Genomic DNA, 14,363 nt, shown 5'->3' on the forward strand with positions numbered 1-14,363 from the left:
CTTTTACTTTAATTTATGGTTCACATATTTGGTTACCAAACTTGTTTTCATTTTTAATTTAGTATAAGTTTTCATAGTTTTATTTTTTAATTTTTTTTTTTTTCAAAATAACTCGTACCAATAGAGATATAATAATATCGTTTACTTGTATCTATTTTCTCTTTAATTAATTAATAAACGAACAATATATTAAAACACAAACGACAACTTTTATTAAAGAAAAAAAGTACGAACCCCAACCCCAATACAAGTATAGAAACAAACACACATAACATAGCATAGCAAAACATAACATAACACACTTAACATGACATAAACAACAACACATTGCACACACAATACCTTAATACTCAATAATACATGACTGACTTATTATATATGAATCTGAAGATTCAACTGACTTAGTATATATGAATCTGAAGATTCCTAGAGGCTGGTTTGATGGTGTTGAGAACCTGAGCTTTCCGAGTATAGATTTGAGTGTTTTCAAAGCCATCATCAGAATCAACAGCAACAAAGACGGCTCTTAATAGACGACTATAGTGAATAAGATAAGCCAAAAAGGTGATTTCATTTGGCGTCCCTGTGAATCCCCTGGCATCCACTATCTCCAGCGATTTTGATAAGCAAGTCATGATCGTCATATTGGTTTCCCAGAACCTAGTTATGTCCAATGCAAATGGTGGCTCATATTCCTACAACCAAAATTGAATTATGTAATAATTCCCAAATTGGATAATTTCAAAAAGTGAAAACGGAGAAAGAAATTGCCAGCAAACAACCGAACTTATTTCCTTACAAACAAACTCTAGAATTTTGTGATGTGAAACAAAAAGAATATAAAACAAAATTATTAAAAGCGGTGTTAAAAAAGAAGAAGAAGAAAGAGAACTGACTTGCAAGACACTCCCCTCGCCAAGCATGAGCGTGAGGGTATTCAGATGAGGACAACTATTCAAGAGAAAAGCTATGCCATAAAACTCATTTGGATGAATGCTTGTACTCAATGTTAAATGTTGGACATTCAATGGTGCTTGCATTTGAATCGGCTCTTCTCCGTTTGGGATAACCTTCGTTGCAAAATCCAATCAATGTCAACAAACACACAATTATTTATAGAATTATAGCTTGGAGATTCAAAAACATCTCTTCTAGTTCAAATAATAGTAAAAGAAGAAAATATTAGAACAACTATTCAATCAGTCAGTCGCCACAGTCTATAGTGCATGTATGGTTGAGCTAAAAAATTTAACAGGGAGTTTTCGGTTTTCTTGCATCCGATCCTGCTGCAGAAAGCTGAGTACACTAACACAATGTTAGAGAAATTTCTTCAATAGAAATCAGATAATTGAATCTTAAAAGGAAATAAAAAATGGTTAGTAAACGATTATTAAGTAATTTAAACCATTATACCTGAAGCAGAGAACTGCAAACACTCAAAACTTTGGCAGAATACAGACTATCGAGAAGAATATAGAGAAGGTTTGCAATTTCAGAATGGTCATCTTCATCATCGATCTCAAAACTAAGATCAGCCTCTTCGAAACAGCGATTCACATCCATACGAAATGAACCTACTCCGCCAGAGTATCTGAAGTACGTCAAATTAGGCGCCTCGACCGAAATCCAATCATTAAGAAACTTGCACTGCTCAATCGCCAAATGCCTCAGTCTCAAATTATCTTTGTTTCCCCAAATTTCAAAATGCGTCGCGTTCCAACACCTCTTTAGATTTAAACTCTCCAACAGCGGGCATTTCTTCAGAAAATACCTAATCTCTCCAATTCCTACTTCAAGCCATCCTAAAGAGAGATGCCTCAGAGCCTTCAAGTTCTCGAACTCCGCCGGGCGGAAACCGCACGCGTAAAGCTTCAGAGACTGGAGATTCTTGTGACCGTAAACGATCGGAGGCAAATCGAACATACTTTCTGGTTGAACTCCGTCGTCATCGTCTTCGATCCACGCCGAGTTGGAGAAATCCAGTTCTAAGTCCTCGACGTTGCGATAAACAGCGAATCGAATGCATTCATCAACGAATCCGCCGCTGCGGTCTCCTCTCGGATTTGACAACGAGAGAGAGAACTTACGCACCGTCGGTTCTTGGTAGACTGAGAGAAACTTCACACAGAACTCGATGAATCCTCTTCTCCTTGCATCTCTGGTTTGCTGATCGGTAGGCTCTTGTCCGACGAAGAAAACCTCCTCCAACTCGATATTTCTCGTCGCCTGCCAAATCCTCACCCAACGCTTGGACAAAATTGAAGTTCTAACGGCTTCCTTGAAAGGAAGAGAAGAGACAATCATCGATAACAGAACATCAGGCAACATGTCCAATCTGTCCACGCCCGCCATGGATGCCGATGAGAGAGAAACAAAAATGAACTTCGAACATGAACTCTGCTACTGCAAAAGGAGTGAAACGGTATTTATAGGATTTTGTCGAACGGGCGCCAGAAGACGACAGTTGAAATTTTTATTTTTTTTCTTTTTTAAAAATAAATAATTATAAAATGAATAATTAGATATTTTGTGGATAATTAAAAGCAAATGAAGCAATTAGAGAAACTAAGCATTCTTATCTATCAAAATCAGGTTTTGCTAATATCTCTTCCTAAATTTGATTTTCTTGGAATTAAGACTATTAGATCCCATTTGTTTTAGTTTTATAATTATTTCAAAATTTTCTCCAAAAAAATTAATATTTTTCCCTACCGAACAAATGATTAGTTTAACGGTTTATTTATTACATACGACATGAGAAAAGTCGATATGGTAAACGAATCCCGATCTTAAATTAGAACTAGATTGGAATTAAAAGCAATGTTGCCTTTTTCCTTTTATGCGTTGTCGTATTCGTTAATTCCAATATGATACAATGTCGGGCAATCCCGAGATTGGTTTAAATTTTGACGTTATTCAAATTAAAGCATCATCTGCACGGGTATTTACATACCGAATCTTGTTACTACCATATGAATCTTTCTTAGACATGTCTTGTCGGCTAGTGCACTAATAGAACTTCCATATTGAAGATTCTGAAAATATTGCCAATGTCTCGAAACATGTACCCAATAACCTCAATGTTTCGAATCATGTTCGGCAGCAATAGCCTAATTTGAAACAACCAGTGTAATAAAAAGATCGACTTCTTGTAACAATGTCTGGAAGCATGTTTATCTACCCTAACATAATTTAAAGTATGATTAAAATTAAGAATATTATTTAAATTTTAAAAAAGTTGGTATTTTGAGATAAGGGACAAATTTTATGGGTATTTATTTTTATTAATTTAACAAGCGGATAATTACAAAATTAGTTTGGTTAGGAATCAGTGCCGAAAAAATCAATTATATTTTTTTATATTTTATTCTAATTAATTAACTCTAGCACAATGAATTAACACAAAGGACAAAAATTCCCAACTTATTACCATATAAACAAACGTGTTAAGATGGCAATAACATTGACAATTTGAATTCCTATTTTACCCTTCAATTTAAATATATACCTATTAATTATAAAAAATAAAAATCACTTTATAATTAATTTTTTCAAATTTTCAAACCATCTTAAAGTTTTACTGAAATAAATAGTCATTAATAGTTTGTAACAAATTTTCAAATTATCTTCAAGAATTTAAATATTTCAAAAATTCAATTAATTAAAATAAAAACTTTTATTTATTTATTTATTTATTTACTTTTTATCCCCAAGGAAAAATTCGAAAATTTTGTGGCGTTTTGTAAAAAATGGAAAAGTTAAAAGAACCCCAGCTATAAAAGGCATCTTGTTCTCACCCGCCGCCCCTTTTTTTCTCACTTTTTGACTTTTCTCCCTCCCGTCTCGATCTTCTCGCGCCGCGATAGCCATTTGTTTCCCGGCCATCTCTCTCTTGCTCTGCCCTTCGTTCGTTGCTCGAGTTTGCTCGTTCTCGAGACCAGCTTTGAACAAACACGTTGCAAGTAAGATTTCTTTTATCTTCCTTTTTTTTTTCTCTCTCTGCTTTATTTTCGGAATGTTTTGTCACAACACACCATCAAATCGTGAGCCATGCTACCGCGGTTTGTGGATAAAATCTCTAAGCATCACCACCTGTTTCGCGTGAGAGGAAGCAATCACCATCGCCATTCGCGATTTTCTACTCTGCTTGTTGGTTTGACTGGTCCGATTTGAGTTTTATTACTTATTTTCAGTTCGACCGATTTGATTTGGTTCTATTTTCTTCGGTTTTTAGGTCTATTTTGATTCATGTTGGATTTAGGTATTGTTTTAGGGTTTGATCTAGATTTCACAAATTAAAAAGAAACTTAGGTATGGCGTAGCATATTTATTTAGGTAAGGAGTCGATTGAAACTTTTCTTATTCGATTGAATTGTTATAGTCTCATGTAGGACTTAAAGTATAAACATGTTTAACTGTTATTCTATGTGAACGTCATTTATATAATTAAGAGATTATGTTGGAACTATTAGGTGGTTGTTAACTAACTTCTAATAATCCATTGTTTATCAAATACCATATTGAGACCACAAGGTTGTCAACTTACATCTAGTAATGAGCGGTTTATTTTGATTGGATCACATATGTATCGTAGTTGGTTAGACAAGAGCTAACTATTTGTACACGTAGATTCATTAAATCTAAAAATGTGACCTTAATTTTAAGATAAAGTATGAGAAGAAGTTCAGTGAATGAATGAAGGAAGGAATGAGTATTAAGTGATTTTTTATACTTATATCTGCCACTCAATTTTTTAAAATGATGCCTAAATTTCTATGCATGATGAGGGTGTTCAATATATATAACAAGGCTACAGGGACAGCGAAGGGCTTGAAGCCTTGTTACAGATCCTAAAAGTTTTTTATTTCTTGTATTCTTTTTTTTCTTTGTTAATGTCTGAAATAACCTATCTGAAAAATCTTAGTGTTAGAATTGCTATGACAGCCTTAAGTCTTAAGGTTATGTAGACTCAATGAAGTTGCCTCGTCACTATCAAATATCAAATGAAGAAAGTAGTGTAGTTTAAGTGGTTATGAGTTCTTATGGTAATAATGATTGCTTGGGGTCATTATTGTTATGATATTTCAACGTGTTGGCTTTCAGTAGGCAATATTGTAGCATATTCCTAAGCCAAGTAGTGTATATTAGATGATGGCGCCTCAAAGAAGGGGCACAACAACATGCAATAGGGTGGAAGGAGATGGGTGACTCTGGCTCGAGCAGACCCTACCCAAAATCATTCGGTTGGAGAACTACCATTGAGGCATGTGCCACAATGGCTAGTACCTCTGACACAAACTACGGTGATATTGACATTGTAGGCTATACTCACTTTTTGAGTTAGCTGCAACCAATTAGTCAAGAATAATGGAAACATGATGACAGAGTAAGTTAAATATTTGTAAGACTTCAAGAAGCATGATCCCAACAACCTTTGGATCGATATGCAGTAGACCATACGACGAGAATATAGTTAGAGTGAAGTTAGAGAATCTCCCTCTTGAGCTAGCCTAGGACATTATCTTGTTCAAATTTCCAGGTCTAGTCTACACTTCTTTTTTTCTTTTTTTTTTTTCAACCACCATGACTAAATTGTCAACTTTCTTAAACAACATCATGTTTCTAATATTTCTAAAAAAAGAAAAATATTTGATTTTTCTATGAGGTCTCAAATACTTTTGTAGGTGTCCTTCCTATTGTTTTTTTCCAATAATTGAACCATGTATTTAGTGTCATAAACAAAACAATCATTTTCACCATTTTATCTCTCTAAAATTATTAGGTCTGGTGAGGGAGAAAGAATATTCTGACTTTTTCCCACAAAAAGCTATTGAGAAAGAGAGAGAAAGGAGAAACAATTGTACTAGATATTAGTTAGATGACAAAGCTGCGAGACACACAAAACATGTCCATGTGGTTCTCCAAATGCTCATCATATAGGCTTTTGTGGGTCACTAATTGCTGCAATTGCTGCTTCTATTTTTACCTTTACTTCCTCTTCCTCCGCTATCTCCTCCTGTTGTCACCAAAAACCACAATAACATACCCATGAGATAGGATTCTTATCCTCTAACCTCATAAAGTCTCTTTTATAAGTATGGTAATGTAACAATTTAAATCTATTGAACTAATTACAGGATGATATGCCAATGTTGGATGAGGAGGGGAATGGGAGACGAAGTCTTCCTAATAGACAACATTTAAGGAAAAGTTCGAAATGAAAAGTCGAAAGACGAAAATGTCTGCTCACGGTGGAGTGCAGTGCTGGGATATTATGGAAAAGCTCAAAAGAATTTGTTCTTTGACCATATGAAAGGGTAGGATACGATAGTGGAGGACAAGAACAGGATCTGATAGAACAAAAGCGTGAGCAAATACCCCATGGCGCCCCATCATTCTTCAGTCCATATCCCCTGATCTAAATAATGGGGCTGCAACCTTAGCTATCTATAATAATAATAATAATAATAATAATGGGGAAATAAAAGAATGGGCAGAGGTTTTGGGAGGAAAAAATAAAGAAAGAACTCAGAGCACTACAGGTGATGGGGTTCTAGAAAATAAAAAACAAAAACAGAGGACTGACCTCAAGGAAGAGCGTGATCAAAAGCTTGTTGGCAACAATGGTGATAGTGGCCGTAATAATCTTCATCTTAAGCGATTCAATAACTTGGCATATTTTCATTATGGTGTCGCTTCTTCTTCCGCACGTCAAGCTCACCACCATCGTCTTCTCTCCCATGCAATTCACCCTCAACTGCTTAAACAATCCCAACAATCTCAATTTCAAACTAAAAACACACAGAAAAGCCCTAGAAATTTCAATTTCCTTACGTCGAGAACTTCGATCGGGAAAGACGGCGGCGGCTCCGGTACTTGCCCATTCTTATTCGTTCTCTTCTCCCTCAAGATTCCGTCGTCATCTTCGTTTGTTGCTCTGTTCTTGATTTTGCCTGATTCCAGATCTGAGATCTCCTCTTCGATTCTCTTCTCTTGCGCTCGCAGCTCTTGGATGTACTCGATCGCGTCTTTTATTATCGATGCCTTGTCCATCTGCGTTAATAAATTCCAATTTGTTGTGGTAAAATAAATTACAAAATGTATTTTTCATATTAAATTTTATTTTGTCTCACCTAATTATATTATTATAATCTTTCACCTTATTTAATTGACCTGAAAGAAAAAATAAGAAAATAAATAAAACACATACGTGTAGCTTTGAACTTACCTTGGCTCAATGATTGTTTGAATAACTTTGTCGTGGAGTCTATAATTTATAATATTTTAATATTTCTTTCTTTAATTATTTGGACAAAGAAATAATAATTAAAACCCTTTTATCACAATGATTTAAATCATTTTTTCTTTTGATGAGATGTGATTGTTACTTAAATTTGATTAATAGAACACCTAAGTTTGACACAAAATTTCAATACATTAAGCTATTATTTGTTATATTATTATTATTATTATTTTAAGCAGCTTGAAAATTGAATTATTGGGACATGATAAAATTAGATTTTTATTACGAATTAATTCTACATATTCAAATTTTCATGTTATTATTATTATTATTATTATTATTATTATTATAAGATCTTAATGATTATGTGCTGTTTCAACAACTCACACAATCTTTCCAATTTAATATGCATATTGGGACATGTTGTTCCAAAATATATTAAATAAAAAAATAATATAATATTAGATTTAAAATCTCGGGTTGATTTTAATAAGTTAAATAAAAGTATATATAGAAAGCATTATTTTATTTTATTAAAATCCTCAGAAAAATTATTTCGGTAAACGCAGATCCCAAGGAACGATTGATTATTGGGGGAAAATCGATATTAGAGATTTTATTTTTATAATTTATACAATTTAAATTACTTTCTTCACTAAATAATAATAATAAGAATTTGACTTACTTTGGTGATATTAGGGACCACAGCTCTGAGAGCCAGAAGCCTATCGTTCAGCTTCTTCCTCCGATTCCTCTCCGACAAGATGTTCTTCGACGCCTCTAACGACGACGGCGTTCCGTCCGGCGAGCTTGAATCGTAAGAACCGTAAAACGCTTCGTCCACTCCCCAACTGAAATTTCCATTTCGTTACGAACATAATTCGCAGAGATTTAAAAAAAAAAAACAGAGAATATCAAAAGCTGCTTAAGAACCTGTCGAACTCTTCCGTCTGTAGAAACATGTTCGTTTCCCAGTAGTACTGATACTCGTCGAGAATGTTCTCCATCGGCGGCGAATTTGGCGGATGGCCGGAGAAGACGGCGGCGATGGAGATTCTGATTGGAGAGGAATTGAGTTGGTTGGGAGGAGGGGGAGAATTTGGGAGGGTTTTATAGGGAAGAAAATTAAATATATTGTTTTTTTATTTTTTTATTAACCCACGTGGGTTGTACCAGCTAGATGCTTCCCGGAAAGACCGAACCGTCTAAAAGTTCAAGACGGTTTTTTTTTTGTGTTCGGACCGTGTGAACCGGATCTACTCTGGGTTGACGATTCTACTCTTGGTCAACGAGTAATTGCCAGACCATCATGCCTCTCTCTTCCTTAAATGCAATAAATTTAAAACTATTTCTTGCAATTATTATATTGTCATTTAATAATTCAAATAATTCATTTCTAATTTTTTTAAAACTTCAAAATTATAAATGGTAACTAGGAATTCAGTGAAGGGTATTTACGTCTTTTTGTGCCCTTGTCTTGTCTTCTTCTCGTTTGTGGTTGGTTGGCTGTGCCACGACACGAGATAAACGTTCTCGACTACTAGTGGTTAATTTCTTTATGAGTTTTATTTTTCAAAATATATTATTCTTTTTATTAATTATTTTTTGACAAATGGACGGTCTACAATAATTGGGATTATCCATTTTTTTATTTAATTATTTTTTTAAGTACCATGCGTCTCGTGGATCCAAAGTACGTTACTTACATCAATTTTGGACAAACCAGGTAAGAATGAGTTGTTTTTTTTATATTTTTTCCTTTTTTGTAAATTATATATTTTTTTCAAGGGTTGAAATTTTTAAAAACAAAAAATTCAATTTATTATTATTATTTTTTTTTTTTTTTGTCTAGTCAAACTCGATTAATCTCAAAATAGTTTATCTATGTTAGTAATGCATTTTGTCTCGTAAATATTTAATATTTAAATTTTACAAGATTTTATTTATCATGTATTGTGGATAAGTATGATTTCTTTTTTTTTTTTTTTTTAAAAAAAGAATAACTTGACTTCCCACCCGAAAATAGAAGGTTGAGTTACGTTTACTGTTGGGTTGTGAAATCTATTCAAATGGGTCGAGTCACAAACTTAACAAATCCGAAATTTTGAGTTGGTTCAAAAGATTTTTTTTCAACTTAACCAACGACACTCCGAAACTAAGCGTAGTCACAATTAAGTTGATATATATATATATTCAAATTGATATTAATTATACGATTTTTTATTTTTCAAGATGTGGGTCGATGATTATAAAAAGAGTAGTAGATACGAGTAGAGATAATCTCAGCTATTATTAATTTATATATTTATCAAAATTAAAAAGAGAGAGTTTATAATATTAAAAAATAAACTTGACTAAATTTATAATTTAAAAAACGTGAGAAAAAAAAGTTAGAAAAATATATTTTATTTATTTAAGCTAGATTTGCAACTTTGGGAGAGTGGAGCCAAAAAATAGAGTCCAAAATGTACAATGTTTTTTCACCCAAAAGACAAAAAATACTTTATCTTTGAAAAAGTTATAATAATCATTGGGATGGAACACTTCGCCCCCTCCAAGTTGTTAATATAATGTTAACATTTGCTTTAAATAATTTAATTCTTAACCCTTTCAATTTAATTTCGTATGTTTTATTTTATTTACTGTCTTGACTAGATTAGATTTGTCACAAAACCTTGCACAACTCTAGTGTTTCATCGTCTCTGATGCTTTAGTTAGTGTTGAGTACAAACAACGTCAAACTATTTAGGTGAATAAAACATATTTTGTGAGAAATTGTAGATTTGGGGTCGATCATGTCTTTGAAGTAAGGATGGATTAGCTCGATAAAGGTTTTGGGTCAAGTCAGAAATGACCTCAATACTACCCATTATTCACCTTGGCACGTTGAGGTCATACTTTAACACGTGTATCTTAATAATGTTGTCTTACGTGGGAAGCCTTTTATTTTAACTTCTTTGTAACACTAACCCCACTTTGAAGCAGCGAGACAGTGGTCGTACGTAGACCATAGTGTATAAGTAACCATTACGAGCAATAAGGTACAACCTAACTACGGTATGAGGTGAACTATTTTTGCGCTTAATCATTGCATTTAAACGACTATATTTACAATAACCCAACTTTAAAAAAAAGTTATTACTTTTAAAAAGTAAAAGATTAAAATAAATATTCGAAAGTAAAATATATATATATATTTGGGCCCAAGTGGAGTTGGAACGAGTCATACGGGGGGATGAGACGAGTCAACTCGGCACTACCCGACAAAAATCCTGGAAAGGGAAGATTTGAAATTAAACAAAATCAGAATTTTTTTTAATTTTATTAAATTTAATAAATATTGATAGATCCAAAGTTTATTATAATTGTGAAACTCCATGGATATTTTTATTTAAAAACAAATAATTTTTTTTAAAATTAAATAAATAAATTCAAATTGATTGATTTATTTATTTATTTTTATTGATGTTGAACTATAGGTATACCTATAACATTATTGATGAAAATTATATATTAAAACTAATAAAAATTGAAGATAAGTTAATTTAAATAAATGTGACAAAAATAAACTAAAACTATTGATCATATGAGGAGAATTTTAATCGATGATTACCCGTAGGTTTTTGAGTAAAAACTCTAAATAAACTTCACCCAAGTCCTTTAACGTCTCGAACAAATTAGAAGAAAAAAAAGTATTGGGAGAGAGTCTCACATTGACTAATTAAAGGAACGATCGTGAGTTTATTAGGAATACATTTTCATTGTTACGAGTCTCCTTGGGAAAACTGAAAGAAAAATCATGCAAATTTATGTTCAAAGTGGACAATATTGTACTATTGTGTAAGTTTGTGATTCCTGGCATAGTATCAGGGTCATGCCTTTGTTGGCAGATATTAAACGTTTAATTTCAAAGAAAGAATCTTTTTAATCTTTTTTTTTTTTTATTTAATCATAAATTCTTTGGTCAAACTTGAACATAATTTAATTTAACCCAACTCAATTCACTGGGCCTAGGCCCAAAGACTGTGGGCTGTCCAAACGCGAAGCCCAACTCAATGCCCATGCACGTGGTCCAGACAGGCAGTTCGCACGCAAACCGTTGGTTCACATTTGGTTCACACCTAAGTTACCGGTTTAGCTCTAGTTCAGCTAACCGTCGATTCAGGGTGGTTAAGACCGGTTTGGTTTAGGCTTTCTTGGGTCAATTTTGGGTATTTTAGGTTAGTTTCTCCTATGTTTTAGCGGTTTAAGAGTTTTCTAACGGTTTACAGTTTTAAGATCAATTCTCGTATAAGATGCCATGATCTTATATGTTCATAGTAAAATTTTTAAAGAATTACGGCAAAAAAAAAAAAAAAACGTGCAAATTTAAATAAATCAAAGGAGAGAATAAAACAATGTATTGATCTAACCTATATGGGATACAAACACCATGAAATGCATCTATCCTAACTTTAGTCTCATGATCATCACCATGATGTCGTCATTCGTGCAAATGTGTCTTGCTTTTACTTGAAGGTTAAGCGTAGCACGTGACTTAAGTATTTTATGAAATACTCAGTAAGTGATCCCACTATTAGAATGAGGACATACAATCATATGCAATCATGTTTTGGACTTATCATTTCATGAATCATCTTTTCAGGACTTTAATCTCAACTTCTAGTTTTGGCAGAATTAAATGTGCAATACTTCTCTACACACGGCCCACACACGTGCATGTGGACTCGTAGGCCAGCTCATATACGTACCCCTGGACCTGGCTCTGGCCTTCGACTAGCGTACACTCATGTTGTGGTTATACTATGGAGAGAAGGGAGTGCGCAAAGTATTGTGGTGTATACAATATCGCATCATGACATCATGACAAACATAATTGTTATAAGATTCGTGTTTGTACTAATCATAATGGAGAAGTATCCCGATACACATAAACATACAATATGCATGAGATTTCCATAGCTTAAAATCATGACATATATCTGTGATACAATATATATCTTCGATCATTCCATGTCATTGCACAAGATAGTCTGCAATATAGTATCATATTTTTAAAACATATCGTATTCATCAAGGACATAATGTATCAACATGACATATCTCATCATAACATAATAAGCAAACTAATAATCATAAGACACGACACGTGCTAGGGTTAATAGGGCACGTTCATAACACCCTGCTAGCCTGGCTCATCGAGACGCCATGCTCTCCAACACATTACGCAACCGTAGGAGAAGTTTCCCATCCTTCAATCGATTTAGCTCATCATAGTATTATTTTTATGGATCGGCCAAGTTCGACCTTTGAGATCACATCACCCAAAGACCGATCCAATGCCTGCACTCAGCACAACACCAATTGGGAGAAGGCATTAAAATAAAACAAAAAGCACTGGCCAGCCGATTTGGCCCATCAATGGAAGGATGCCAAAGTGGAGGACACTGGCGCAGAGAAATTGATGTGAATCTGAGTTACAAAACCCGGGTTCGGTTGTTACACGTGTGGTCATGGATTACTTCGTCAAGCATGCATTATACGGACACATACATTTTTCTTTCCTCCATTTTCGACTACATGCGCGTGCCTAGGCATGATAATCATGCCTAGAGAATATGATATCAGACTCATCTTAGTAAGTTCATATGCATGTGCACACATATGTGGAGTACTATGCATCTACTTATACACCAGAATGAGAGTAGAGCTCATGATAATCATGAATTTAGGTCTCAACAATCATGTTGAATGTTACACATGTTTACATTTTTCAATTCCTATAATGAAGTTACTAAGTATTTTTAAACTCTCGTTCTTTTTCTTAGCATTTTTTCTAAGTAGATGTAAATGATCTCTTGTAAGAACCCAAACCTACCGCTAGCAGACATTCCTCTTTAGGCTTTTCTTTTCGAGCTTCTCTTAATGTTTTTAAAATGCGTCTACGGTGAAGAGATTTTTAAATATTTTGTTCTCCTCCCCAACTGATGTAGGATCTCACATCTCTAGTTAGGTGAGTGATAACTTCTAATAGAGGCCATAAAAAGAGTATTTCTCTCTCTTTAATTATATGTTTGAACGGTTCGATTTAGTTGTTTACGCTTGAATTTGTTTGAAAAACTTTCATAATCATGCATGTATTAATGTATGGTATTTAACTTCCGTACTTTATCGGTCATTATTTGGGTATATTCGTTTGTATTAATAGATTTATTAGGTTTTGTTACTGGTTCTATCACTCATATATCATATCAATTATTCTATCGGTTATCAATTTTAATTAACAAAACACTCAAAAGTCAATTAATAAAACATTCCAAGTGTGGATGAATATATAGTTAAACAAAACTTGGAGGATATAAAACATACTCAAACTTAATAATAAAATGATTAAATTAAGTTACACTCAAATATAGTATTAATTTCTTTTTCTTTTTTTTTAAAAATAAAATTTAACAATTCATTTTTTAAAATTGGATTATTGATGAAAGGTATTAATTACACCACCTATTTAAATATAAGTTTATAAACTGTACCACTTGTCTTGAAGTGATAAAACAAAGTGGATAAGGAATGGAACCTAGATTGTCTCATTTTTTATAAAAAAATATGGATAAACTGTTATGGTCCATAGATATTTTTTTAAGAAATAAAGATAAAACTAATTAAGGAATATTAAAACGACTTAAATTTAAATTTCTTATTAATAATAATTAAGTTCACACTACTGATATCAAATTAAAATATTTGTGATATATTTAGTTGAATTTCCTATAATAAAATAGAAATAAGATTTATCTCTTACATCCAAAGAAAACCATCTCTTTGTTTCTAAAATAGATAAAAGTAGTTTTCTTGCTTTAAGATAAAAATAAAAAAAATTAGAAAAGGGAATCCACTTAATATAAATATATTTTTAAAATTACTCACGAAAAATCCAATCACAAAAATAAATAGAAAAATTTTGCAGAGATAGAAAATGAAATAAGTGGCCGAGATAGGAATAGGAAAAGCTCACCCGTCTCGTAGACATCTCTACTAATAAATACAATTGTGTTCAGAAACTTATTCGACACAAAACTAGAAGTTTATGAAACAATTGAAAGAGTCAGAGAACAAA

The 14,363-nt window shown here is 33.0% G+C and overlaps 2 protein-coding genes and 1 long non-coding RNA gene across 3 annotated transcripts; 1 reads left to right on the plus strand and 2 right to left on the minus strand.

Moving 5' to 3' along the window:
• Positions 1-260: 260 nt before the first annotated feature.
• Positions 261-2,394, minus strand: LOC111492459 (putative F-box/LRR-repeat protein At1g56400). Its single transcript, XM_023141800.1, has 4 exons — positions 1,414-2,394; positions 897-1,070; positions 395-695; positions 261-362 (listed from the first exon to the last, which is right to left on the minus strand). The coding sequence occupies exons 1-3, from the start codon at positions 2,350-2,352 to the stop codon at positions 402-404; spliced, it is 1,407 nt and encodes a 468-aa protein (XP_022997568.1). The 5' UTR covers positions 2,353-2,394; the 3' UTR covers positions 261-362; positions 395-401.
• Positions 2,395-3,817: 1,423 nt separating this feature from the next.
• Positions 3,818-5,633, plus strand: LOC111491801. Its single transcript, XR_002719765.1, has 2 exons — positions 3,818-3,962; positions 5,104-5,633. It is a non-coding gene; the product is annotated as an uncharacterized LOC111491801 (long non-coding RNA).
• A 102-nt stretch (positions 5,634-5,735) lies between these two features.
• On the minus strand, positions 5,736-8,343 carry LOC111491799 (transcription factor bHLH35-like). Its single transcript, XM_023140842.1, has 5 exons — positions 8,177-8,343; positions 7,929-8,094; positions 6,835-7,053; positions 6,587-6,757; positions 5,736-6,016 (listed from the first exon to the last, which is right to left on the minus strand). Exons 1-5 carry the CDS (start codon positions 8,248-8,250, stop codon positions 5,933-5,935), a joined length of 714 nt encoding a protein of 237 aa, XP_022996610.1. The 5' UTR covers positions 8,251-8,343; the 3' UTR covers positions 5,736-5,932.
• Positions 8,344-14,363: the final 6,020 nt, after the last annotated feature.

This window comes from Cucurbita maxima, unplaced genomic scaffold (genome assembly GCF_002738345.1).
Source record: "Cucurbita maxima cultivar Rimu unplaced genomic scaffold, Cmax_1.0 Cma_Scf00017, whole genome shotgun sequence".
Taxonomy (NCBI): Eukaryota; Viridiplantae; Streptophyta; class Magnoliopsida; order Cucurbitales; family Cucurbitaceae; genus Cucurbita; species Cucurbita maxima.